This window comes from Onychomys torridus, chromosome 22 (genome assembly GCF_903995425.1).
Source record: "Onychomys torridus chromosome 22, mOncTor1.1, whole genome shotgun sequence".
Classification (NCBI taxonomy): domain Eukaryota; kingdom Metazoa; phylum Chordata; class Mammalia; order Rodentia; family Cricetidae; genus Onychomys; species Onychomys torridus.
In genome coordinates this window covers 7,442,472-7,469,688 of record NC_050464.1, presented here as the reverse complement: position 1 = coordinate 7,469,688, position 27,217 = coordinate 7,442,472, and the positions used below count along the sequence as shown (strand labels likewise).

The 27,217-nt window shown below is 44.2% G+C and overlaps 1 protein-coding gene and 1 pseudogene across 1 annotated transcript; both read right to left on the bottom strand.

The window, feature by feature from the left end:
* Positions 1-466: 466 nt before the first annotated feature.
* Positions 467-27,217, bottom strand: Ccz1 (CCZ1 homolog, vacuolar protein trafficking and biogenesis associated). The gene is made up of 15 exons (XM_036171878.1): positions 27,021-27,217; positions 25,870-25,967; positions 25,676-25,769; positions 23,425-23,502; positions 23,009-23,056; positions 21,344-21,427; positions 18,052-18,227; positions 15,268-15,349; positions 12,169-12,230; positions 11,776-11,887; positions 4,883-4,916; positions 4,194-4,311; positions 2,947-3,105; positions 2,456-2,583; positions 467-796 (listed from the first exon to the last, which is right to left on the bottom strand). The coding sequence occupies exons 1-15, from the start codon at positions 27,132-27,134 to the stop codon at positions 741-743; spliced, it is 1,443 nt and encodes a 480-aa protein (XP_036027771.1). The 5' UTR covers positions 27,135-27,217; the 3' UTR covers positions 467-740.
* Positions 8,617-8,692, bottom strand: LOC118572821 (annotated as a pseudogene).

Sequence of the window (27,217 nt, the reverse complement as noted above, 5' to 3'; positions counted from 1 at the left end):
CATAACAACAGCAAAATTACAGTTATGAAGTAGCAATTAAAATTTTTTTGTTTTGTTTTGTTTTTTGAGACAGGGTTTCTCTGTGTAGTTTTGGTGCCTGTCCTGGATCCTGCTCTGTAGACCAGGCTGTCTCGAACTCACAGAGATCCGCCTGTCTCTGCCTCCCAAGTGCTGGGATTAAAGGCGTGTGCCACCGCTGCCTGGCAACAATGAAAGTAATTTTATGTTTGGGGTTACCACAACCTGAGGAACAAGGTTGAGAACCACTGTCCTAGAGCTTAGCTTGAGTTATAAGAGGTTGTGAGTCACCCAGTGTCGGTGGTAAGAACTGAACCTAAGTCCTCTGCCAGAGTGGCCAGTGCTCTTAACAGCTGAGCTGTGTCTCTGGCCCCTGACTGTGAGTTTTGAACCCCACTGGCCAGTGCAGTCAAACAACCAGCAACAGAAGACTCAACAGGAAACCAGAATTTTTAAAAACTTTAACAATTTATTAGTTTTATTTCCCAGTAAAATATCCAAATAATGCCAGAAGAATGGAATGATATTCAGCTGACTACCTTGAATTAATTCCACATAAATATTTAGCATCTACAAACCTCAGGGAATCATCGGACCAAGTAGAAATTTGATTTTTCAGAGCAGGTATTGCTTTCCTATTATCACTAACGCAGCCATGACAGTAAGTTGTGATGGTAACAAAGGTTTGCTGAGGTTTCACAGCGGCGTTGGTGAGCCTTCAGTCAGTCCAAGAAGAAGATGTTATTGAACTGTGTGGCGCAGAGTTTTTTCACCTCTTCTGCAGAAAGACCAGAAAACAGTGTGTCAAGGAACACAGCTTTTTTCCTTAAAGGTTAGATGGTTTGATCAGCACCTTCAGTTCTTTGGGATAAAGTTAGGTAATAAGTGAGTCAGCATTAATTTTGACTTTAAATTCCAGAAGCGTAAGCAACCGTAACAAAAAAATTAACCAATAGAGAAGGCAGTCGGAAGAACAACTAGCAAACTCCCAAGACCTTGTTTCCCAACACACTAGAAATACCATTCTTTGGATCTGAAAGAACTGGTGTGAGGAGAGCTTGAGACCCTCGTGGGTCAGGGCATTACAAGTGAGAGGCTCTTCAGAAGCTGATGTAGCACAGTAACTCTGGCTACAACCTTGAGATGTAAGCCCAGTGCTTCACAGAGATCACGACCTTGATTTTACTACACCCCCACTTCATTTTAGTTTCTGTGGTACTAAGTATGGAGCCCAGAACTTTGAGTATGCTAGGCAGTACCATTGAGCTACATGCCCACTCCTCTAAATTCCTATGTTTATTTCAGGTATGTACTAACTGATGCTTTTCTTGTACATATATTAATGCAAATGTAGGTATAAAATGCCCTAAGGCTAGGCATGGTGAGGTTCCTGTAATCACAACCTTTAGGAGAAATGCAGGAGGATAGTTTCAAGTTCAAGGTCAGACTGGTCTACACAGCAACTTTCAGGCCACCCAGACAGGAGATCTTGTCTCAAAAAACAAAACAAAAACCTCAAAACGAACAGAGAAAAGAAAAGATGGAAGACCCTCACTCTCCTTCATACTGTGCTGCTGGTGGTGCCAGTCCACAGCTGAGCAGCAGAGGCCCAACACCATCCTTTCTCCAGGACAGATTCACTGTCCAGAGCAGCTGTGGGGTCACACTGTGCAGAGAGCCAGCCTGGGCCACCTTGATGGGATGCAGGAAAAACCATCTGCATTCTTCTGCTCATGTGTACAGACGGTGATGGCAGGAAGTGCTATGTCAATCTGGCAGCCTGTTTGGAAAGACTTGTTCTCATCACAGGACATATAAAAGGACCTCTGTACAGTGTGTACAGCTGTGGGCTATTTGATTTATTTTTCTTTCTGTAGCACTTCAGAAAACAATCTGCTTTTTTTGTTTGTTTGTTTTTCAAGACCAGACTGCTCTTGAATCCAGAGATCCACCTGCCTCTGCTTCCCAAGTGCTGGGGTTAACGGCGTGAGCCACTATCACCCAACGAAATCAATTTTCTTTTAAGGCACTGTTAAAGTTAATACTTCATATTTATTTGTGTGTGTGCATGCGAGTACATGGGTGTGGGCGTGCATGTGTGTGTCATGGCACATGTGTGGAGGTCAGAGGATAACTTGTATGTCTGGGATCAAACTCATGTTATCTAGCTTGGCAGCATGTCCCTGTATCCACTAAGCCATTTCACAGGCCCTATTTAGGTTTTTTTTGAGATGGTCACATGTAGCCCAGGCTGACCTCAAACTCACTATGTAGCTGAGATGATAGTGACCTCCTGATGCTTCTGCCTCAGCCTCCTGAGTGCTGGGACTACAGGTATGCACCACCATGTGCAGGTTCTATAATGTTTCTTAATACAGGGAAAAGATAATTTTGAAATATTGGTGGCATTAAAATTAAAATACCAAATCCTATTTACCATTGACTTCAATCAGGTTTGCATTTTTTTGATTCAGAATCACATACAGTTCCCGCTGATCGGACTTCTTCCCAACAACCCAGTAATCACTCATGGCTTTCACAATGATTTCTTCATCTTCATCTGCTCTGTAAGAAAGTTTCAGATGGGATAGTTTTATATACACAGCTCGACTGTGAAGAGAAAAAAATTCAAAACAAGAAATGGCACTAAGCTGTCATTATAAACATCAAGGAATTATGTGTGAATGAAAGGCAACTTTGTGTGGTGTGGGACCAGCACCACAAGTGGGTCAAGCCTGAGCCCTTTTCAGGGGCCCTGCATCACTTGGTCCAGAAGAAATGAATTGGCTGGGCACGCTGGCAGTGGAGTCACTCTATAGCCATCTAGGCTACAGAGTGAAACTTATAAACAAATAAAAAATAAACACAATTCCTTTCAAGTCTATTCTCAGAAAGACAACAGCTACTTTGAGAAGCTGCTAGAATTACCTGGTAAAGTCACTGTTGATGTCACCCAGAATCTTCATTAGGTCTGGATGAACAGATGTGAGTGACACACTGGGTGTTTTCCTCATGTGAATTGTACTTTTCTCTGCTAAATTCATATGGTTGAAGTAGATGAACTTAAACTGGGGTTCTTTTTCAGACCTGTCCAAATATGACATTGAGATGGTAACAATTTGAAAGAATAATTTCACAGCCACAGTGTGAAAACTTTAAAATTGTAGAAGGGCAGCCTTTGATATATGTGACCTTGTCTCAACAAACAAAACCAAGATAACCCCCTTGAACACAATATTCATGGACTAAAACTGTATGGCAAGGCTGGCATGGTGATTCAGAAGGTAAAGGTGCTTGCCACCAAGCCTGAAGACCTGAGTTGGAACCCAGGACCCATGTGATGGAAGGAGAGAACCAACTCCTGCAGACCATCCCCTGACCTAGAACTCACAATCAACAAATGTAATTAACCAACTATCTAAAGGTCTTGTATTTTCAATGGCTGGGTGTTCAACTCAAGAATCTCAGTGCGGTCTGGAGAGATGGCTCAGTGGTTAAGAGCACTGGCTTGCTCTTCTGGAGGTCCTGAGTTCAATTCTTAGCAACTACATGGCAGCTCACAGCCATCTATAGTGGGATCTGATGCTCCTTCTGGCATGCAGGTGTACATGTAGATAGAGCACCATATCCATAAAATAAATAAATCTTTAAAAAAAATTTTAAGTCACAGCAGTAACCAGTAACCAATGCTTCATCTAATAATAACATGTAATATCTAATTCAATAGAATTTTCCAGAAAGCTGGTCTACTTCTTTAACAAAATATTTTCTCTGCTATGTGATTGTCTAAATGAAAGTATATTGTCCATGAAGTCAGACTTATTTGCTCCCTGTCTGTGGCAGAACTGACCTCTGCTGACCCCAATTTAGGAGACTAACATTTCATTTATCTCCAGTGCTGAAAATGAATGTGTGTCCCACAAAGTAGTTAGCCATGGGGCTGCAGCTCACTGTGTAAGTAAGTCTTCCCACTACCCCAGTGAAAACTATGTTAAGCGGCAACGGCCTCTTCCACTGAAGTAAAATGCAATCCAAATGGGGGCATCCCACAGATGGGATGCTTCCCGGTTCTGAGAGAATGCTGCCGTGTTAACACTGCCCCACTCTTCAGGGAAAGCCAGTGCCACCTGAGCACAGCAGTTCGTGTACGAGAGTAAAATGGCGCAGATACAAACCCAGATATTCTCTTGTTGATATTAAACTGCTCACAGATGTCAGAGGCCAGCACTGTAAGCTGGGGCCCAACGATGCTGTCCAATCTTCGGCAAAAATCCAGCGTCAGCTGTGTGGAGGCTGCAGGGGTTTAAGGAGCAGCACTCAGCGTTACAGTATTTGTGCCCAACAGTTCCTATTCATTTTACTGTTCAACACTTGACAGTATTCCAATGAAACATTGACTGATCAACTAAATGAGATACAATCAGTTGCCCCTTCCTCCCAAATTGAACAGAAATAGAAAAGGTAGAGATGGTGATAGTTAACATGAAAACAGAAGCCTTTTCACTATGAGGCTTCATATACCTTAAGTAGTGGCAAACTCGCTGCCTTCCCCAGAAACACCTCAAAGGTCGAGTATTTCTTTAACACACATGACCCAGCACCTGGAGTCGCCAGCTGTCTGAGTCCTTCGAGGCAGGCCCCACTGCCACCCACCACAGTCAGTAAGCACAGGGAGGCACTGGTCCTACTGCTGGCCAGTGAGAAGGACTTTCAATGTAACAGGGTCAATGAAGGTGACAGAGGTTCCAAATGGGGAGCAGTGATTAAAACAGCCTCTCCATGGCTTGGTCATTTAAGGACAGAACCCAGCACGCTGCAGAGGCTGACCCAGTCAGGCTGCAAGCAGACCCACGAGGGCACCTACCATCAATCATAAAGCACACAGCTGCGCTCATGGCCTGCAGGGAGACAAACCAGAGATTACAACTGGTACAGAGAAGAGGAGCAAGTACTGTGAGCAGATGTGGTGAGCTTGTCTTGATTTCAACAAATCCACTGTAAGAAGACTCTGCTCTATTAACAGAGCCGTCTGGAGGTGGGCTGTGCAGAGGTTAACTTGAAGGAGGGGTGGCTTGTTTGGTATGCTACAGTGCATGGCCATCAGTCAAGGACACAAAGGATTTACAAGTGAAGTGACATAATTTAAAATGCTCTCAAAACAAAACAATGAACAGACAAGAGACTGGCATCTGAGTGGTGGTACAAGCGCTTAATCCCAGCACTCAGGAGGCAGACACAGGCAGATCTCTATGACTTCGAGGCCAGCCTGGGCTACAGAGTAAGTTCCAGGACAGCCAGGGCTATACAGAGAAAACCTATCTCAAAAAACAAACAAGAAGAAGATTAGCATCTTATTAATTCAACTTTGATGGATGCCTGGGATTTCATTGTTCTGGTCTCTCTGTATACACTTGACAATTTCCATTAAAAAAAAAAACAACTTAAAAGAGACTACATGTTGCTACAATCTTGCCTCCTTTTATTCTAGCAAATAATTACAGTTATGACATTAGCAAGTAACAGCAACCAAGACCATAGAATGGCCAAGTGTGGTGGTACATAAAATCCCTGTACTCGGGAGACCAGAGGCAGGAGGATCAGGAGTTCAAGGGCAGTCTCAGTTACACAGAAAATTCAAGGTCAGCCTGAGCTACATGAGACCATGTCTCAAAAAAGAAACCAAACAGGGGATGAAGAGAGGGCTCATAGTGAAGAGAATGTGCTGCCCTTGCACAGGACCTGAGCTTTGTTTCTAGAACCAAGCTGGGCAATTCACGAAACTGCAGACATAGGTGTCTGGCACTTCTGGCCTCTGAAGGCAGCTGCACTCACGTGCACAGACCCACAATCACAGTGTGTGAATACTGACAGTCTTTATAACTACAAATGAGTTAAAAATGAAGAAAGCTAAAATCGATAACCTGAGGTCATGTCTGGAGATACTGGAAACAAGAGCACACTGAACCAGAAGCAAACAGAAGGAAGGAGTCACAATAATCAAAGCAGCATGGCTCCACCAGGGAGGAGGAGAGACAACACACAAAGCCAGCGCTGGCTCCCAGGGAAAAACAACACAAGACTGCAAACCATCTTCACACTAGAGTCAAACACAAGAGAGAAGAGCCCCAGGTACCACAGTCGGCAAAGGAACCATCACTATGGAGTCTCCAGGAAAAGGAGGAAAAACAACACATAAGTACTGTGAAAATCCGTACACCAGCAAACTAATTAACAATGGAATTCATAAATGCCCTAAAGAGACACAAACTACTGAAACTGCCTCAAGAAGAAATAGAACAAGCTAAGCTAACAACAAGAAACTCATAATTCAAAACTCACAGTCAAGTGTGGTGACACACACCTTGAATCCTAGCGTTTGAGAGGTAGAGGCAGGTGGATGTCTGTGAGTTCAAGGCCAGCCTGGTCTATAGAGTGAGTATTAGGGCAGCAGGACTACATAGTGAGACCCTGTCCCAAAAAAACTAGAATAAAACTAAAATAAAAAATCTCACACACAAACACCAATGTACAGAGAACTCTACTAGGAATTCCACCAAACATTTAAAGAGTTAACACCAATCCTGCAAAAGTCTTCCAAAAATAGGGGAGACCACTTCTCAAATCATTCTGTGATGGCAGCATTACCCTCACACCTACACCAGACAAAGGAATCACAAACAAAAAAGCAAGGGTTATCCTTCCCGGTCCTCCGGAATCAGCCTGACAGATGCAGGACTGGGGAGACGTCAGCCACGTGGAGGCCAGCTGAGTCTCCATGAGCAATCCCTGACAAAGTCTTGGACATGGTGGCCAGACAACTTCCCTAGAGGGCATCACTGCACACGCTTCCCTCATTACTATAGAAACTGGGCTGTGCTCTCTGAAGTGTGCCAGTCTGCTGACTTCCAGACCCTGCCGCACACACCTCTTCCACGCAACTGCATGGAGACCAGAGGAAGGTATCCATCATCTCTGCCTTATTCCTTTGAGGCAGAGTCCTTCCCTAAACCAGGAGCTCACGGGTTTCTGTTGTTGTTTTTCAACTAACCTGGCATCTAGCAAGCCCTAGCAACCCTCCTTTCTCAGAACTTCCCTCCCCCCACCCCCCACTCTCCAGAGCTGGAGATACAGGTGCATGTGAGAACATGCCTGGCTCATCGTGTCAGTGCTGAGGTCTGAATCCAGGCCCTCACTCTTGTTCAGCAAGTGCTCTCAACCATTCTGTAGCCCTGGACTGACTTCCATCTCTGCTCATTCACTAACAAGCTAGACCTAGGAGCATAAAGGCTTTTCAGAGTTCTGTTTTTCCCATGAACTAATGACCTTAAAGATGATCTTGGAGACACCCCCAAAAGCAGTTGGTGTCCAAAGTAAAGATAGTCCTGGGGGCTCCTGAACATTGCAACTAGAGGCCACTGAATTGACCCCTGACTACCTTAAGTGGGTGAATTACATCCCCAAAAGGCTATTTAAAAAGATAAGGACTCTACATAACACATGCCAACATCAACACCTTCAACTACAGACTAAGCCTGGAAGTGGCAATCCAGTTAGGAATATTGCACCCGGCTCAGTGAAAGTTCAGAACCCTTGTCCCTGAGCACTCAGAGGACCTTAGCTTGACAGACAACAGACCTTCCCCAGCTCCACTTGCTGCTTTAATGTCTGTCTCACCCCTGCTCCAGGCCAGACTCACTGGTGTGGATTCCTGGGGTTCTCTTGTTTGCCCTCCTCAGGCTGCTGCCACACAGCTGTGCAGTGGACTGAGAAAATGCAGGGGTGCAGAGACTCTACTAAATTTGTCTGATTCTCAGACTCATCTGTGATTATCTGGTTTAACAAAGAAATCTACGGTGGGGCTGGGACGATGCTCAGTGGAAGGGTACTTGTCTAACATCAGGAGACCCTAGGTTTGCACCAAAAAACTAACATTATCACTGTCATCATCATCATCATCATCAACAATATCAAAGCCTACACCAAAACCATTTTCTCTCACAACTTCAGACTATTTTGAGGAGACACTGGGCATTGAAACCAGGGCTTCACACATGCCACACAAGTGCTCTACCACTGAGCTACACCCCCAGTTGTTCTCTCGGGACTCTGAAAGTCTTTCTCCCAGTCCATTGCACCTGGAGCTGGAGCAGAGCTTTTCATGGGTGAAAGCCCTTAAGGACATTCTCTTCGTATCTCTCAGACTGTTCAGTGTTGGGTGCAAATGAGGTGCTTTCCCACTCACTGTAGCAGACATTCAGGGGGTCTTTCCAATCTGGAAACCTGTGTCTCTCTGAATGAAGCATTTTCTTTCTTTCTTTTTCTTTTCTTTTTTTTTTTTTTTTTTTTAGTTTTTCAAGACAGGGTTTCTCTGTGTAGCTTTGGTGCCTGTCCTGGATCTCGATCTATAGACCTGGCTGGCCTCGAACCTACAGAGACTGGTCTGGCTCTGCCTCCTGAGTGCTGGGATTAAAGGCGTGCGCTACCACCGCCCGAAGCATTTTCTCATAGTTCCTTTACCATTCTCCTCTCCCTGTATTAATGGTGAATCACAGAATTAATCCACCCCCTTTTTTTCCAATCTTATCTTCCATAAACCTTAGGTGGTGTGGTGTGGCATGTGTTTAAACAGCCCTAGATACTACACTTGATCTTAGCCAAAAGGCCAAGAAGCGATTAAACAGCACTAGAGATGGAGCCCAGCTGTGTGCTGGCTAGCTTTATGTCAACTTGGCACAAGCTAGAGTTATCTGAGAAGGGAACCAGAATTAAGAAAATGCCTCCTCCTCCCCATCTCTCCCTTCTCATATGTCTTTCCAACAGGCCTGGCCACACTCTCTTCTGTCGTTCCCCCCCCCCAATAAAGCTCTGATACTGGGGGGGGGGGGAGAGAAAAAAGAAAATGCCTCTGTAACACTGACCTGGAGGCAAGTCTTATTTAGTGATTGATGTGGGAGAGCCCAGGCCATGGTGGATGGTGCCACCCCTACACTGGTGGCCCTTGGTTCTCTATAAGAAAGCAGCCTGAGAAAGTTGTAAGGAGCAAGCAAGTAAGCAGCACCCTTCCATGGCCTCAGTATCAGATCGTGCCCTGACTTCCCTGGAGAATGGACTGTGCTATAGAATTGTAAACTAAAATAAATCCTTTCCTCCCCAATTTACTTGGTGTTTTATGACAGCAATAGACACTCTGAGACACTGATGGATGATGTCATTCTGTATGCTGTGAATGTGTTGCTCTGACTGGCTGATAAATAAAGCTGTTTGGCCAATGGTGAGGCAGAATAAAGTTAGGTGGGACATTCTACCTAAAGAGAAGGAGAAAGAGCAGAGAGACACTGCCAGCAGCCACCAAGAGAAGCAAGATGTAAAGATACTGGTAAGCCACAAGCCATATGGCAAAGTATAGATTTATAGAAATGAGTTAATTTAGGATGTAAGAACTAGCTAGCGAGAAGCCTGAGCCATTAGACCATATAGTTATAAGCCTCTGTATGTTCATTTGGGTTTGAGCAGCTGCAGGACCAAGGGGCCAAGGGAGCTGGGCGGGACCAGGAAAACTTCAGTTATAAGACACCAGGGCTTTGTGTGTGCTAGGAAAACAACACTGAGCTACTTCCTTCCATAACTGTATCTTATTATTTTACCCAGGATGGGCCAACTTACCTTGACCCTTCTAATGAATTTCATCTATCAAAAGTTGTATTTTCAGTGTGACTGGAGAGATGGCTCACCATTAAAAACATTAGCTGCTCTTTCAAAGGTTAGAATTCAGTTCCCAATACCCCTGTGTGGCCCACAACTGCCTCTAACTCCAGCTCTATGGGTCCTGCTGCTTCCACAGGTACCCTTGCATGTGTGTACACACACACACACACACACACACACACACACAAAAAAAAAAAAAAAAAACAAAACAACTTTTTTTAATAAAAACTTTCATGCACACAACTTCTCTAACCAATGCGTACTTCTTACTTGATTTTACTGTGCCTGCCTGTATGTCTGTGTGACACATGTGTACCTGGTGCCTACAGGTCAGAAGAGGTCAGGTCCCCTGGAGCTCTAGTGACACACAACTGTGAGTTGTCCCACCTGGGTGCTGGAAGCCAAGTTCCATCCACTGCCAGAGCATCCAGTGCTCAAAACCGCTGAGTCCTCTCTCCAGCTTCGTGTATACTAATTTTTTAAAATCCTCATCTATCCCCAGAATCAGTTCTCCCAATCTGTTTATTTATTTATTTACTTATTCATTCATTCATTCATTTATTTTGGATTTTTCGAGACAGGGTTTCTCTGTGTAGTTTTGCACCTTTCCTGGATCTCCCTTTGTAGACCAGGCTGGCCTCGAACTCACAGAGATCCACCTGCCTCTGCCTCCTGAGTGCTGGGATTAAAGGCGTGCGCCACCACCACCCGGCTAGCTTTCCCCTTTTAGAGCTTGTAGGGTTTTTTAGTTTTTGGTCATACTCAAGCATAAGAGAACCCAGAGCTGCTGGGGGATGGTGGCTTTTTATGTGGTACAGGATGAGAGAGGGAGCCATGCCCTCAGGCAGATGGAACTCCAGGAAGAGTCGACTGCTTCGCAGGCACAAATGCCCACATCAGCCACTCCTGCTCTCTCTGCCACTGTTCAGTACTTTCCTTTAAACACATGTTCAGTTGCAGGCCTGTCTGTGTGCAAGGACAGGAAGAGGGAGGGACCTACTGACTTAGAGACAGCACCCCCTTACTCCTCTCTCACCAAGCCCACTTTCCACAGCTGGCTGATGTTGGCCACTGCTGAGTTGGGGTTGTCTGTGTGCTCTGAAAACAGGTCATCACCTGCCTCAACCTTGTCTCCTCACAGCCTCGCCTGGAGCCTTCTCTACTCTCAGGGTTCTCTCAGGTGTTGCTTTTTGTTGTTTTTGTTTTCAAGACAGGGTTTCTCTGTGTGGCCCTGGCTGTCCTGGAACTCACTCTGTAGCCCAGGCTGGCCTTGAACTCAGAAAACTGCTTGCCTCTGCCTCCCAAGTGCTGAGTTAAGGCAAATGCTACCACCACCTGGCTCAGGCATTGCTTTTAATCTTTCCATTATCCAGACAGCAACAGGAATCCCTCAAACGGTGTCATCCTTCCTGTTTTCCTGGGACATGATTTCTAAGCCTTTGAATTAAAATACATCTATAGTCTCAGGTATGAAAGAAGATAGACCTGTGATCAGTTTTCCTTCTTGAACCTCGACTGACGAGGGGGGGGGGACACTAACCAGGCATAAGTAAAGACTGCTTGAGCCCAGGAGTTGAAGACCAGACTGGGCAAACAGTGAAGCCTCATTCCAAAATGAAAAGAAAATTCGACCTAACATATATACATGTTCTCACAAGAAAGTATCATGAAACAAAAAGCCGTCCTTACAATTAGTCTAAAACTTCAGCGTTCAGAGCAAAAGCAGAACCATTGAAGTGTGGCTGTGGTGACCCAATGGGAGGCGTTTGCGCTCCATGGCACTACCTCTCACAGCCTTTGCTCTGTGGGCACTCAGGACTTGAATATCCCACCTCAGCCAGTAATTCTTTCACCAGCAGTAAAATTGCCTAAAAGGGTTGAGAACAAACTTCCTACTGCAGAAGAGCACCTGTTTTGAGTTTTACAGAAATTAGAGCTTGCAACACCTTTTCCAAGAAACATTTAAGAGGTTAGGACTGGTGATGGTCTACACATGCAAAGGAGGTTTGCTTTAGTATTCATCTGTAACACTGGAGGGAAAACAGTTGTTACCTTATAAACAATTAAATGGAGCTCTTCATAAGTGTCATCTGTATTTACAAAAATTTTGGGGAATCTGCATTTTGCTTCTGGATCATTAAGGTTCAAGGGTCCAGTAAGAAATCTTAAAAGTAAACACAGAGATGACTCAACTCAATGAGGTAAATTGTAAACAACATAAACAGAACACATTCCTAGTCAATGGATAGCAATGTTTTGTTGATGCTAGATGCCATTCGATAAACACCAAATCAGAACACAATAAAGAAACAGTTTAATGTCACTGGAAACAATAGAAGTTCCTTTCCAGATTATTACTGGTAGGGCAATTTAATGCTCATAATTTTATCTTTACCAGAAGAGATAATGAAACCCAATACGTAAACCAAACAATAAAAGTCCTACCTTCCATAGTGTTGAAGATTTCCTGGCATCTCTGCCCTTATTGGGGAATCCCTTCCTGCCAACTGCAAACATAACAAATGTTGAGAACAATTATATTTCTTTACTTTCACAGTTTGACAAACAGAATTCCTATCTGCAAGTTGGTCTCATGCCATTTTGCTATATCACTTTCTTGTATTCCTCTCCACCTAGAAAAAAAAAAAAAAAAAAGGAAACTACATTCTTAAAGTTTCTGTGTACGCCCATAGCACTGTGCTGCTCTCAACCCTGGCCAGGGTTGTTTGCAGTGGTAACGGTTAATGCAGGGACTTACTAACTGGTCAGAGTGCTGGGAGTAAGTGACTGAGTGGTCAGTGACAGAGCAGGTCATCTGTACCAGCCTTCTGCCACTCCATCTAAGGCTCAGGGAGCCCTGAGGAAGGGGGTGAAAGATGGGAGAGCTGGAAGATGGTAAGGAGAACAGTATTAGTAATAATACAATAATGAAAAAAGAACATGAAGCCAGGAGGAAACGGTTTGGGGCTCTGGGGGAAGTTGAAAAAGCAGCAGTGCTTGTGGGTGTGGCTAATACACACACTGTATGGACAATGTATGAAATTTTGAAAGACAATATAGTAAAACTACTACAAGTACATGAAGAGCTGCCTAGTTTCAACCAGGACAGTGACAATGTAACTCCATCTAAGCATAAATTCACAAACTAATTCAATTCTTTTACAAGAATAACTGAAATTTCCATGAGGCCTAAGGTTCTTAATGTCTTTCCACACTACCCCATTGTCTTCTTTCTATTTCCTGCATGTGGGAACTCAAAGTTACAAAAGTGTTTCTAAACATCGATGACAGAAGTCAACACCAGGCTTGTCTGGGGTCAAAGTATCTGTCTTCTCCAGGACACCAAGTTTCCTCAAAGATCTGTACTTATCATGCTTTGGTCTTGCTGAAAAATATTGTTTCAAGAGCTGGAGAGATGGTTCACAGTTAAGGGCACTGGGTTTGATTCTCAGTATCCACATTGAGCAGCTTACAGCCATCTGTAACTCCAGTCCCAGAGGATCCAATGTCCTCTTCTGGCCCCTTTAGGCACTGTATGCACATGATACAAAATAGTGCCGGCAAAATTCCCATACATATAAAACTAAATAAATTTTGAGAAATGTTTGGTACTTTTCTGGTTTTAACATATGATAGTTTGAATGTAATTGGCCCCCATAAGCTCATAGGGATTGGCACTATTAGAAAGTGTGGCCTTGTTGGAGGAAGTGTGGCCTTGTTGGAGGAAGTGTGTCACTGTGGGGGTGGGCTTTGAGGTCTCATATGCTCAAGCCATGCCTAGTGTCTCAGTTCACTTCCTGTTGCTTGAGGATCAAAGACAGAATTCTCAGCTCCTTCTCCAACACCATATCTGCCTGCATCCCACTATGCCCCACCATGATAATGGACTAAACCTCTGAACCTGCAAAGCCACCCATGTTTTTCTTTACAAGAGTTACCATGGTCATGGTGTCTCTTTACAGTAATAGAAAGCTTAACTAATATAACATATGACCTCAAAATACCCCCAATGCATAGAATATCCAGTGGTGAAAATGCATGGCTCAATACTAATCTATGAGAGAAGCTCTCAGATGTACAAATGCATACTTCCATGCTGTGTTGTAGCTTTCCACATTACACACACTGTTCTTCAGGAATATAATCAAGTACTGGATCGTTTTCTGTTGTGGCACCATGCTATCAGAGGTTGGCAAGCATCAGAAGCAATTCCTTGAGGGATGTGCTTACAAGCAAGGCTTTGAGATCTGACAGAGTAGTTTGGCTTTGCCACGTTCTTGTTGGACAACTGTATGCTTTGAATCTAGAATGTCCCTCAATGAGTTGTGTGTTAAGGGACTGGTCCTCAGCTGGTGGTGTTACTGACAGGTGCCATACCTTGTGGTTGCTTAGCTCACTGATGGCAAAATCCATTGATGAATTCAAAGTTGAGTGGACTATTTGAGATGGGTTCTTGTTGAAAGAAGTAGGTCACTAGGTATACCCTTGAAGGATTATATCTATCCCTGGTTGCTTTCTCCTTGCTTCTCCACCCTGAGGTAGGCAGCCTCTGCCACATGCAAGCAGCCAACCTTTGAAACCTCTGCGACTGTGACAAATCAAGCTCTCCCCAACTGAGCTGTTTTCCTCAGGTGTCCTGTCAGTGGCACCTGATAGAGTGCTAATGTCCCCTAAGCCTGAGCAACCTCCTGTTAAACAGTGTAACCAACTCTGGAGATTACTACAGATGGTCATGAGGCATGCAGATACGGTGGGCACTGAGAACATCGCTGGTGCACAGTAAGTGTTCAACAACTGTTGCCACTGTGTCTGAGCTGACTGGAAAAGAGCTAAATTCTGGGTGAGGCTCTCCTCAAACCTCTCTTTCAATGTTTGTTTTCTTGAAGTGATGAGACTGGAACCCAGGGCCTTGTGTATGCAAGCAAGTACTCTGCTAGTGAGCCACATGCCTCTCCTTGACTTTATCAGAGAGGTTTTTCCATTGTTTCAAGTCAAGGCCTTAAACACTGGCAACAGATGGTGGGATGAGGGTGAAAAAGGAACTTGCAAAAGGACAGAGCAAGCAAAAATAATGATGTTATGGGTGGTGAGTACTTTTCACTTCCAACCTAATTAAACTATAAAAGGATACATTGGGGAGAACACTAGTGCTAAATGTTCTCTGTGGAAAGTTGGGAAATGAAGTACCACTGTGACAAAGCAAGTCAGGCACCCACTCACAGTGGAGATGAAGATGCTGTACACTCCACCAGGGCTCTCACAGATCCCTGGCATTTCAGAGTTCTCTGACCCTATCCAAGACCCAGTTTTCTCTCTATCCCATGAATTGCTCCACCTATTGCCTTTGAACACAACAAACCACAGAAAAGATGACATACATGATTTTCTCATGTGACCATGACCGACCAATACACAGCTAAATATCCCTGAGTTTCATATACCAACCTAAAGCAGCTCAGAAGAGTCCTGTGCCCATCTTAACTGCACCCACCTCTACCTCCTGTCTACTATGCACACATCTTCATCTGTAGAATGCAATCATACCTCGGGTTCGATGTGCCTGGGGAACAGTGAGGTGGTGAGATATTTGTACAAAATCCTCATGTCATCTTGTTCTAATCCACTCCTGAAACATCAGGAAAACACTGGTTACAGTTTGGAATTGGTCTTCTGACTTCCCTGCTCTACAGTAATGCTCCTTTTTGTCTTTACATTATAAGAAGATGCTGAGCCGGGGATGTAGTTAAGATAGGAGAGCGCTTGCCTAGTATGCATGAAGCCCTGGGATCCACCCCCAGCACTGCATTAAAACCAAACAAGCAAAATGGGCATGCTGGTGCACACCTGTAATCCCAGCACTCAGGAAGTTAAGGCAGAAGGACCAAGGTATCCTTTGGTACTTAGAGGTCAAGGCCAGGCCATACTACATGAGGCCTTGTCTCAAACCAAAGACAAACAGAAGACCCCTGTCCTCCAGCTGGGAAATTCAGGAAGGACACACAGACCAAGTGCTGGCATTAGCACTGCACGTTCACCTGCTGGCAGCTGCTGCTCCACAGTTCTATATTTTAAAGAAGACTTGAAACAAAAGCCCCAGCAGGGCCAGCGAGAAGGCTGACCAGGAAAAGGCATTTTCCGTGCAAGCCTGGTGAGCTGGGTCTGGAACCAATGGTGGGTGGAGAGGTGTGTGTGCACTATTTGTTTTTAGGTCCAGTAGACCTGAGTTTCAGGCTGAAACCCATAAAAGGTTACTTAGGGGTAAGAGGAACCACATGCCTCATTCTAGTAGTGCACATCTTGGCACCCTGGCTTACACAGTGAACTCCACATTCTGGAAAATACTGATAACCACAATATCAGAAGTATATGTGGATTTTGCTTCAGGCAAATCACGTCATTTCAAATGAGGCAGGAATCCGGGACAATGCTGGGAAGTGGCAGACATCTGCCTGTGAAGAGGTGTTTGTTGTTGTTTGGGGACAGGAGATAAACAAGGAAACTGAAAAGTCCTGGGAGAACTGCATAAATGCCTCTTCCATTTCCTGTCATGTTAGAACGAGTTCTGGCCTTCCTTGTAAACAACTGCTGCCCCTTCCTGTAGATGCCTTCACTTAGATAGTGTACCAGGTCATCTCCCACACTACCCTCTGCCTTCAGGATTCAATTCTCATGAGTCCTGACCACATATAAAATGCAAGAGAGGCTGGGAACATGGTTCGGGAGTAAAGTGCTTGCCACACTAGCATGAAGACCTGAATTTAGACCTCAGCACCCATGTAAAGAGCTAAGTGTGACATGCACGCCTGCAATCCAAGTGCTGGCGGGGTGGAGACAAAAGCATCCTGGGACTCACTGGCCAGCCAGCCTACTTTAATCAGATAAATAAAGTAAAGATAAATGTTTAAAAATGAAAGTAAGGGGTTGGGGATTTAGCTCTGTGGTAGAGAGCTTGCATAGCAAGCGCAAGGCCCTGGGTTCAGTCCTCAGCTCCAGAAAAAAAAAAAAAAAAAAAAAGAAAAGAAATACTCTAGGGGTCCTGGAGCAGAAATAGATGTTCTGTGCAAAGAAGGGAAAAGGGGTTCAAAGCCTTTGTTTCTTGCACAGCAGCACCGACCCACAGCAGGCTGGTAGATGGTGGGATTTCCAAATCAACCACATGGACGGCTACAACAGTTATCTTTTGTAGAAGTAACTGAGACGATAAAGAGGAAGGAGAAAGTAAAATCAAAATCGAGATATGACTTTCCTTTTGAGACATATGTAAGCACTGGGGATGAGGGCTGAGGCAGGAGAATCACAAGCTACATACCAGCTTGAGCGACATAGTGCAACCCTATCTTAAAAAATAAAATGAAAGAACCAGAAACACAGAGAAATGGCCACCAGGGCCAGGAGGACACTCAGTGGGTAAGGGTACTTGCAATGCAACCTGATGACCAAAGTTTGAGCCCCAGGACCACATGATACCGGATGAGAACTGACTCTGCAGGTCGTCCTCTGGCTTCCACATGCATGCGCCCACACATGTATCACACAGTAATAATAAAAATCCAGAGACTTTTTCTCTAGCTTAAATCTCAACAATTCATTTGTGCACACGTGGTACTTACACTCTATCAAACTGGCTTCTGTTTAATTTGTTTGCAGCCTTCTGCTGTCATTACTTCAATGCTAAGTGGCCTTTTATCTGTCACCCCAACTGTCTGTCACTGGTGGAGACACAAAGTCATTTGAGAACAGCTCCCTCCTCCTGCTCCTACCCCTCTTCCACCTTTTCTTTCACTATTCATGTATGTTTATGTGTAGGAGTGTGTGTGGTATGTATGTAGGTGCACATGTGTAGGTGTGCATGGGAGTGTATGTACTTAGATATGGAGGTCCCAGGTTAATACAAGGAATCCTCCTCAGTCGCTGTCTACTTCATTCACTGAAGCAGGCTCTCTCCTCAAACCCAGAGCTCACTCATACTGCTAAATTAGCTAGCTAGCTTGCTCTGGAGAACCCTGTCTCTGCCTTCAGCCACCATACCCCCTGCATTCATGTGGGTTCTGGGGATCTGAACTGTGGTCCTCATACTTGTATAGCAAGGGCTGTAACCAACCACTGACAGTCCTCAGTCCTGGCTCTAGTCTGAAGCTCCTCCGCTTGGTAATTTTAATTGTTTATCACTCCAGCTTTGTTCTAAGTAGGTCTTCCAATCTGACAATTCCTACACAGAATTTCCCTGCTAGTATCCAATTCCTGTGTGACTGACAGCCACATCAATTGCTGCTGTGTTTATTACTCTAACCTCAGTTCTGACAGGCCAGCCAACAGGGTGTTACCTACCAGATGAGCTGGTCGTTGTAGAGGAACGCAGTATATTTGACTACACTTAGGCTTTCTTCCATTCTGTTAATAAAGGACTGGATTTTCAAGTAAGTCATTTTATCCAATGGGAAGAAGCTGATTCCACCAAAAATATCAAGGAGGTCACATGACTGCAAATGTAGGGTCTGCAAATACTGTGGGAAATAGACACAAGTTCAACACCAGCACACTCAAGCAGCGCTCACCCCTGGAAGTAATCTCACCAGGCTGCCAGGTGTGGCCCAGGCACATACCAACAGACAACTCAATGACAAGTCTAACAAGCAGGCACATCAAGAGTGACTGAATCTTAAATCAATGCCAACTTGGAAATATAAAAGTTGAAAGCTCACTGTTGACTTGGTACGTTTCATCTCTTAGGATTAAGTTCCTTAAGAATCCATGTGAGAGTGGGCTCAGTGGTTAAGAGCACTGGCTGCTCTTCCAGAGGTCCTGAGTTCAATTCCCAGCAACCACATGGTGGCTCACAACCATATGAAATAGGATCTAATGCCCTCTTCTGGTGTGCAGGCATACATGCAGAGCACTCATACATAAAAAATATAAAGAAAAAGAGAAAGAAAGGGGGGGGGGGAGGGAGACAGGGAGAGGGAAAGAAAAAAATCCATGTGAGAGAACCATGGGCACAACGCATTCTGAAGAGCATTAGTCAGGACAATAGTTGACTCATAACTGGCAGTAATGAAGACAAGAACAGGGACTGAGGCAGATGGCACCAGAGTGACTTATTACATTACCATTAACATGAGAAACGCTTCCGGATGGCTCAGGGATAGAGCACCTGCCACACAAGCAGGACTGGAGTTGTTCAGACCCCAGCACCCACACAGAAAGCCACACAAGCAGGACTGGAGTTGTTCAGACCCCAGCACCCACACAGAAAGCCAGGTGAGCATGAGGACTGCCTGCAATCCCCGTCAAGGGAGGCAGAGGCGGGCCCTGGAGCAAGCAGGCCAGCTACAATTACTGATAAGGTGACCTCTGGGAGAGGCCTTGACTCAATGAGTAAGATGGAAAGCAACTGAGAGAGACATGCAGAATCAACCCTTGGTTATAGTAATAAGTGACAACACAAGAATAGGTGTGAGAGATGTGGTGGTCTGAGTGAGAAAGGCCTCCATAGGCTCAGGTCCTTAGCCGATGGGACAATTTTGAGAAGGATTGGGAGGTATGTCCTTGCTGGAGGGCACCTGTAACTGGGGTTAGGCCTTGAGGCTTCAAAACCCCAGCCACACCCAGTCACTCTTTCTCTTTGCCTGCTGCTTATAAATCAGTTGTAAGTTCTCATCTAGTGCTCCAGCTCCATGCCTGCCAGCCTGTTGCCATGCTTCCCATGATGGTCAGGGGCTCACCCTCTGAAACTGAAAGGGAGCCCCAGTTAGATACTTTCTTCTCTAAGTTGCCTTGGTCATGGTGTCTCTTCACAGCCACAGAACAGGAACTAAGACAAGAGGTATTTTAGGGAGAGAATAAACTGAGAATTATCACTTGAACATAAACTGAACTTGACAGAGGTCGGGGCAAGTGAAGCAAAACCCAAGTATAATGAAAGAGACTGGTAACTATTTAGAGGTATCATCACTTGGGACAGTCACATTCATGTGACTGAATCTGTGTCACAGCTGTCTATTGCTGTGAAGAGACACCATGACCATGGCAACTCTTTAAAGGAAAACATTTAACTGGGGCTGGCTTACAGTTTCAGAGGTTTAGTCCACTGTCATCCTAGTGGGAAGCATGGCAGCATGCAGGCAGACATGGTGCTGGAAAGGGAGCTGAGAGTTCTAGATCTGGATCCACTGGCAGGAGGAAGAGAGAGCCACCTGGCCTGGCTTCAGCTTCTGAAACCCTAATGCCTTCCCCAGACACACACTTCCTCCAACAAAGTCACCCCTCCTCCAACAAGGCCACACCTGCTAGTCCTTTCAAATAGTGCCACTCCCTGATGACTAAGCATTCAAATTTATGAGCCTGTGAGGGCCTTTCTCATTCCAACCACACATGAGGCCTGTTAGGACAGTAGAACCAACATGAGCTGGGTGTGACGATTCACATTTCTAATTCCAGCACTTTGGGAGGCTAAAATGGAGGATTACTGTACTGTGAATCTGAGGTCAGTATAGGCTAACCAGTAAGATCCTGCCTCCAATTAAATAAATAAATAAATGAAAAAGAAAGAAGGGGGGAGAGAGAGAGAGAGAGAGAGAGAGAGAGAGAGAGAGAGAGAGAGAATGTGAAATAAAAGTGAACTCTGGTAACTGGTTTAATTTTTCTAATCAGCTAACCCACCACACAGTAAGACAGCTTTTGAAGTAAGCCCTCCCTGCCACATACACAGATGCAGGGAGAACAAGATTAAGTTGAGTCATGTCTCAAAGCTGCTACGGGAGCCTTGGATGGAGGCAGGGTGCTCTGTTCCAATAGCCTAGATTACAGGCCTGAGGAGCTCCTCACTGCTCTGGATTTGCCATAAAAATTCTCAGGTTCTTTGTCACATTCAAGGTCTGGGTTTTAAATCTAAAGAAACAAATTTGGAGGTTGGAAAGATGGCTCAGTGGGTAAGAGCTCATACTGCTCTTACAGAGGAGTGGAGTTTAGTTCCCAGTATCCTGGGGGAAAAGCTCACAACTGCCTGGAACTCTGGCTCCAAGGAATCAGACATCCTCTTCTGGCCTCTATGAGCACTGCACTCATGTGCACATTCCCACACACACAGACATACACATACATACATTTTAAGATATAAAAAGTAAGTTGAGCCGGGCGGTGGTGGCGCACGCCTTTAATCCCAGCACTTGGGAGGCAGAGCCAGGCGGATCTTTGTGAGTTCGAGGCCAGCCTGGTTTACAAAGGGAGATCCAGGAAAGGCACAAAGCTACACAGAGAAACCCTGTCTTGGAAAACAAACAAATAAATAAATAGTAAATTGGGCCTGGAAAGAAGGCTCAGTGGTTAAGAGCACTGGCTACTCTCCCAGAGGACCCGAGTTCAATTCCCAGCACCCACATGGTAGCTCATATATATCTGTAACTCCAGTTTCAGGGCATCTGGCACCCTCACATAGACATACATGCAGGCAAAACACCAATGCACTATATATTGCTCCATAACCCCCTCAGGTGTTGGAGATCAACCAAGGTTCTCATGCAACCAGCTAAGTGCTCAGCCACTGGCTCATATCACCCATGGCATCTCTTTCAAGATGTGTTTGCATATTATTAAAGTTATAAATGAAATTCAGGATACTTACCCGATGGAAGAACTTCTCTAATCTTTCTTTTAGAAGCTTGACACCTCCATCTTCCATGGCTTTCAGAAACGTCCCATTAAAAAGCTAATGGTGCAAAACAGTGTGGAAAGTAAAGTCAATGTCCTGGCTACTCAATGTCTCGGGTAATAGGCTCTTCTTTTTCACCTTTTCACTAGCTTCATTAACACCCTCCAGGTCCTTTTGAGCATAGAAAGTATTTGTGAGAAAGCCCAAATATAAAATATATAAATATATTATATATATATAAGTATGTAAATATATTATATATAAATAACTTACAAAACAATACACTAAATGATAGACATTGCTATTTTCACAAAGCTGTTTAATAATTCTGCCCACCTTTTGTTTATCTGTTTGTTTTTGAGACTTCAGTACTTCTAGGTTACCCAGGAGGTCTCAAACTCAAAAGTCATCCTCTAACCTCAGTTACCCGAACAGTTGGAACTATAAACCTGACCAGAACTTGGGTCCTCTGCAAGAGCAATACAGGCTCTTAACCAGTGAGCCATCTCACTGACCCCATAAATAAATTAAAAACTAAAATAAAAATAATTAAAAAGATCTTTAAGGATGGAAATGTAGCTAAGTGGTAGAGCACTCACCTGGGTTTAATCCCCAGTATTCCAAAAGAATAAAGAATTACTTTTAGAGCCAGACATGGCAGCATACCCCTGTAATCCCAGGACTCAGGATGCTAAGGCAAGATGATTGTGAGTTTGAGGCCAGCCTGGACTATGTAGGGAAACCTTGACTCAGGAAACAAAACAAAACAGAACTGTTTATAACATTCCCAAACTTATCTTCAGATGAAGCAGACAGACACTAATTTCAAAGAGAATCCCAGTCAGATCCTGCATGTCCTTCACCAATGTCTAGCCATATAAGTACAGGTCTCACCTTCATCAAAGAAACATCTCCTTGTAACAAAGACCATTACAGAAAACCATGACTGATCAAAATGTAGAAAAGAAATGATTGTGTGGCCCCAGCCCCAAGTGATACAACTACAACACAATTCCTGCACCTGAGGCTCGGGGGTCAAAGAAGAAGAGGCGGAAAGACTGTAAGAGGAACAGAAAGATTGCTGTGAGGTTCTGTCTCCTAGAAATGTCAGAGAAGCTACACACACCCACGGAATCTCATCAACATGGCTGCCTAAACAAAACCTGAACGAGGATGTTACCAGTAGGCATGCACATGGAAGGGAGAACACTCACGGAAGGGTTTCAACCCAGATTAAAAACTATAGGCAATAAGGAATGTTGAGGTTGGTAGAAATAGTCCCCACCAAATGGCTAGCCACTACCAAGTGGTCAGCTCTGAGAGCATATATATACAAGTTACATTATATGGACTGAGCAGGTTTTATATATATAGGTTATATATGTGTATATTTAGGTTTTATATATATGTATGTAATACATATATATGCAAACATATATACATATGATTAAAGAGAAAGAGACCATGAGAGAATGAAGTGTGTGTGGGGGGGGTATGTGGGAGAGCCTGGAGGGAGGAAAGGGAAGGAGAAAATATTGTAATTATATTTTAATTTCAACAATATAAAATAAAAAATTCTTTTAAAACAATATATTGTTCTTTCCCAGAGGGCAGTGCAGACCTGGGGGCCATGCTTACCTTGTACATGCTATAGCACTGCTGTAGCACTGAGCTGTACACCTTGTCCTACAAACAAGAGAACAGCATCTCACTGGATCCAGGGCACAGCAATGGGACAATTCTCGGCAAATCACATGATTATTATAAACTTGGTCCTATGGTAGTTGTATGCTGAAATAGCAGGCATTTAAATCAAATTTACAAATCAATAAGCCACTTTTAGAAGAGCTTCATGCACAGATGACCCGTGGAAGGTATTAATAAGACAGGGTACTTAAGTATTTTTAGAAGATTATGTTAAAGTAAGCAATAAACATAAAACTTTGCTATGAACCCCAAGAAGGATCTTAAAAGATGCCTAGTTAAATGAAAGTTACTTGACATATCCAGAAATACATTTTCCTAAAAGCATGGAAACAGAAGCTCCACATTACCAACAGTTCCTCCTCTTGGTATTCCACAACTGGCTGGCCATCTTTACTTTGCTTTTCGATGATAGGATTCCGAACAACCTATGAAGTTTGATAAAAAGAAATTATATAATGATATGATTGTATGTTTTAAACTCTCTCTTAGGTTTTAAAGCCTGGGGCTGGGAATATAGCTCAGTGGTGGGATGTTTGCCCAGCACAGGCTTGGGCTCCGGCTCCAAACTACAGGTAAACAAGAGCCAGCAACATGGCTTAGCACATACAGGCACTTGTCTACAAGGCTGCTGACCCGGAATTTAGTCCCTAGGACCACATGGTGGAAGGAGAGAATAAACACTCTCAAGTGGCCTTCTGACTTCCACACATGTGCTAAGGCACACCTCCCCTGCGCCAAAGTAAATAAATAAATATAACAAAAAAATAGATTTACACATGTGCTACAGCATAACTCCCCTGCCAAAGTAATATAATTAAAAAAAAAAAAAAAAAAAAAGGGCTGGAGAGAAGGCTCAGTGGTTAAGAGCACCGACTGCTCTTCCAGAGGTCCTGAGTTCAATGGTGGCTCACAACCACTTGTAATGAGATCTGGTGCCCTCTTCTGGCCTGCAGGGACACATGCAGGCAGAATACAGTATACATAAATAAATCTTTAAAAAAATTTAAAAAAAAATAGAGATCCACACATGTGCACATATGCTATGGCACAGCTCCCCTGCCAAAGTAAGTAAATAAATATAATTTAAAAAAGAGATCCACACATGTGCTATGACACACCTTCCCTGCCAAAGTAAGTAAATAAATATAACAAAAAAAGAGATCCACACATGTGCTATGGCATACCTCCCCTGCCAAAGCAATATAATAAAAAAATAGAGATCCATGAATGTGCTATGACACACCTCCCCTGCAAAAGTAAATAAATGAATATAATAAAAAAAAATACAGATGAAGAAAATAATTGAGAGAGCTGGGGGGCTTGAGTTTGAACCCTAGCACCCATGTAAAAGTGGGGCATTCTTAGCACTCAGGAGGCAGAGGCAGGTGGATTGCTATGAATTAGAACCCAGTCTGGTCTACAAAGAGAGCTCCAAGCCAGCCAGGGCTACACAGTGAGATCCTGCCTCCAAATAAATAAATAATAAATAATATAAGCCAGGCGGTGGTGGCGCATGCCTTTAGTCCCAGCACTCGGGAGGCAGAGCCAGACAGATCTCTGTGAGTTCAAGGCCAGCCTGGGTTACCAAGTGAGTTCCAGGAAAGGTGCAAAGCTACCCAAAGAAACCCTGTCTCAAAAAACCAAAAAAGAAAAGAAAAAAATAAATAAGTAAATAAATAATAATAAATGAATGAATGAGTTTTTAAAAAGTGGGATATGGTGGCACAATTCTAGCATTAGGGAGGCAGAGACACATGGATTCCTGGAGCTTGCTGGCAAACTAGATTAGCATAGTTGGCAAGCCTCAGATCTTTGTAAGAGACCTTGCTCAGAAAACCAGTTGGACTCCTGAGGAATGGCACCTAAGATTGACATGTGCACCCATAAACATACACATGCTTGCTGGGCGGTGGTGGCACAGGCCTTTTATCCCAGCACTTGGGAGGCAGAGGCAGGCAGATCTCTGTGAGCTCAAGGCCAGCCGGGTCTGCAAAGGGAGTTCCAGGAAAGCCAGAGCTGTTACACAGAGAAACCCTGTCTCCCTTTCCCCTCAAAAAAGGAATAAATGCACACATCACTCCCACAAATACACAAAAATATTCAACATGTTATACAAAATATAAAACAAGTTACTTTTGTTTATGCTGTCTATTCCCAGAACTCAGCAGGGGCCTATGCCTGGCAGGCAGCACTCTACCATTGAGCTCACATCTGTCAACAGAAAGCTTCTTTATTTTCTTTCTTTCTTTCTTTCTTTCTTTCTTTCTTTCTTTCTTTCTTTCTTTTTCTTTTCTTTCTCTCTCTCTCCCTCCCTCCCTCCCTCCCTCCCTCCCTCCTTTTTCTTTTTCTCTCTTTCTCTCTTTCTTTTTTTTTTTTTTAAACAGTGTTTCTCCATGTAGCCCTGACTGTCCTGAAACTCATTCTGTAGACCAGTCTGGCCTCAAACTCAAGAGTTCTGTGGGCTTCTCTCTCCTGAGTGCTGGGATTAAACAGCCCCAATCTGAATAGAAATTTTGATTTTTAACTTGCAATCAATTTTACTGTGATTCCTAAGGATACAAATTCCCAGGACTTTACTATTACTGTATATGTAAATACCATGACCATCCAGAAATTTTCCTCTGGTTCATTGAAGAACTGTCTATTCTTCTGTGTGTGTAAAGATTTTGCAGGTTTCGATGGGCTGAAAGTCCTAGGGGGAAAATGTTTTAGAAACATGGTTGGTACAACTCTAGTGTAAGTCAAAAGAATTCACCAATCTACAAACAAACAAAAAACACATAAAGAAGTACCTTGTAAACTGTACAATTGCTTCACATAATCCAACATTTCTAATCTTTTCATTTTTTTCTACTTCATTTGGATGATAAAACAAAATTTTATTTTCTTCCTAGAGCAGTAAGAAACAGAAACTTAGCATTAATGTCAGCATTTATGAGTTTAACATCCACCTTTCCCACCATAGAGGCTAAGGACAAAACCTAAAAATGTCTTTAGAAGCCAGGCAGTGGTGACGCACACCTTTAGTCCCGCACTCGGTAGGCAGAGGCAGGCGGATCTCTGTGAGTTGGAGGCCAGCCTGGTCTCGATTAAATCAAGTTCCAGGAAAGGCACAAAGCTACACAGAGAAACCCTGTCTTGAAAAACCAAACCAAAACAAAACAAAAATTTTTAGAAAACTCAGAATTATTTTATCATGGTTTTGTAAATACTGTAATCCATCAGTGTTACAATTGTGATATTCACCAAATAAAAAATCAGTCACATTTCATCAGTAGTACAAAATGAGGTTCATGAAAATCCCGGAATCTTTCCATGCGTCACAATCCCTCTCAGGAAGATGCTAGTATGCACGGGTGCAGGAATACAGATCGTCCAATTAAACCAAGTCGGTTCAAAAGCACTTGGACTGACAGCCTCTAAATAGGACTGTGATTTGCTTACAACAAAACACAGCTCAGGGACATCCTTTGAGGAAGTCACCACCCTCGACTCAGAGCAAACAAAAACTCTTATAACAATAAATTGGCTGGGGGAGGGAGGGATTAACTTTCTGAGGCTCTTCCAAGTTTGGTGGGTTTCGGTTTTTGTTTTGTTTTTTCTTCTTTGGGGAGCTATGGTCCACCAATCTGGTTCCATCTTCACAATCACAGACTTTCAAGAGTAAGACAAGTTCAATTTTAATGGCCCCAAATTGACTCAAAGGGAAAGACATTCCAGCAGGGCGGAGGGATTAAACTGAAGGACCTTCACTGACAGGACCCGCCTGCGTTGTCAAGTGCCGGACACATCCCACCCGGCGCGACACCTGGCACGAGCAGGCTCGGTCAGGGCGGTGGACACTGAGAGGTGCCGCCTCCGGGCGCTCCCTGCAGCTCCAGAGCACTGACACCGGCCTCCGGTCCCCCGGTCCCCACTCGGTCTCCGCAGCCCTTCAGCATACCTCTCCCTCGCGCGGCCCGAAGCGTGGGTTATAGATGAAGAAGCTCAACAGCGCCGGCGGGAACTGCTTTTCCTGGGCCGCCCAAGTCCCCGTCCCGGCTGCCGCTGCAGCCATTCCGGCCCGGCCCCCACTTCGGGAGCCTCCCCTCCACCCGCTCAGAGACAGCAGCCTTAGGGAACACCGTACTTCCGCCTCCC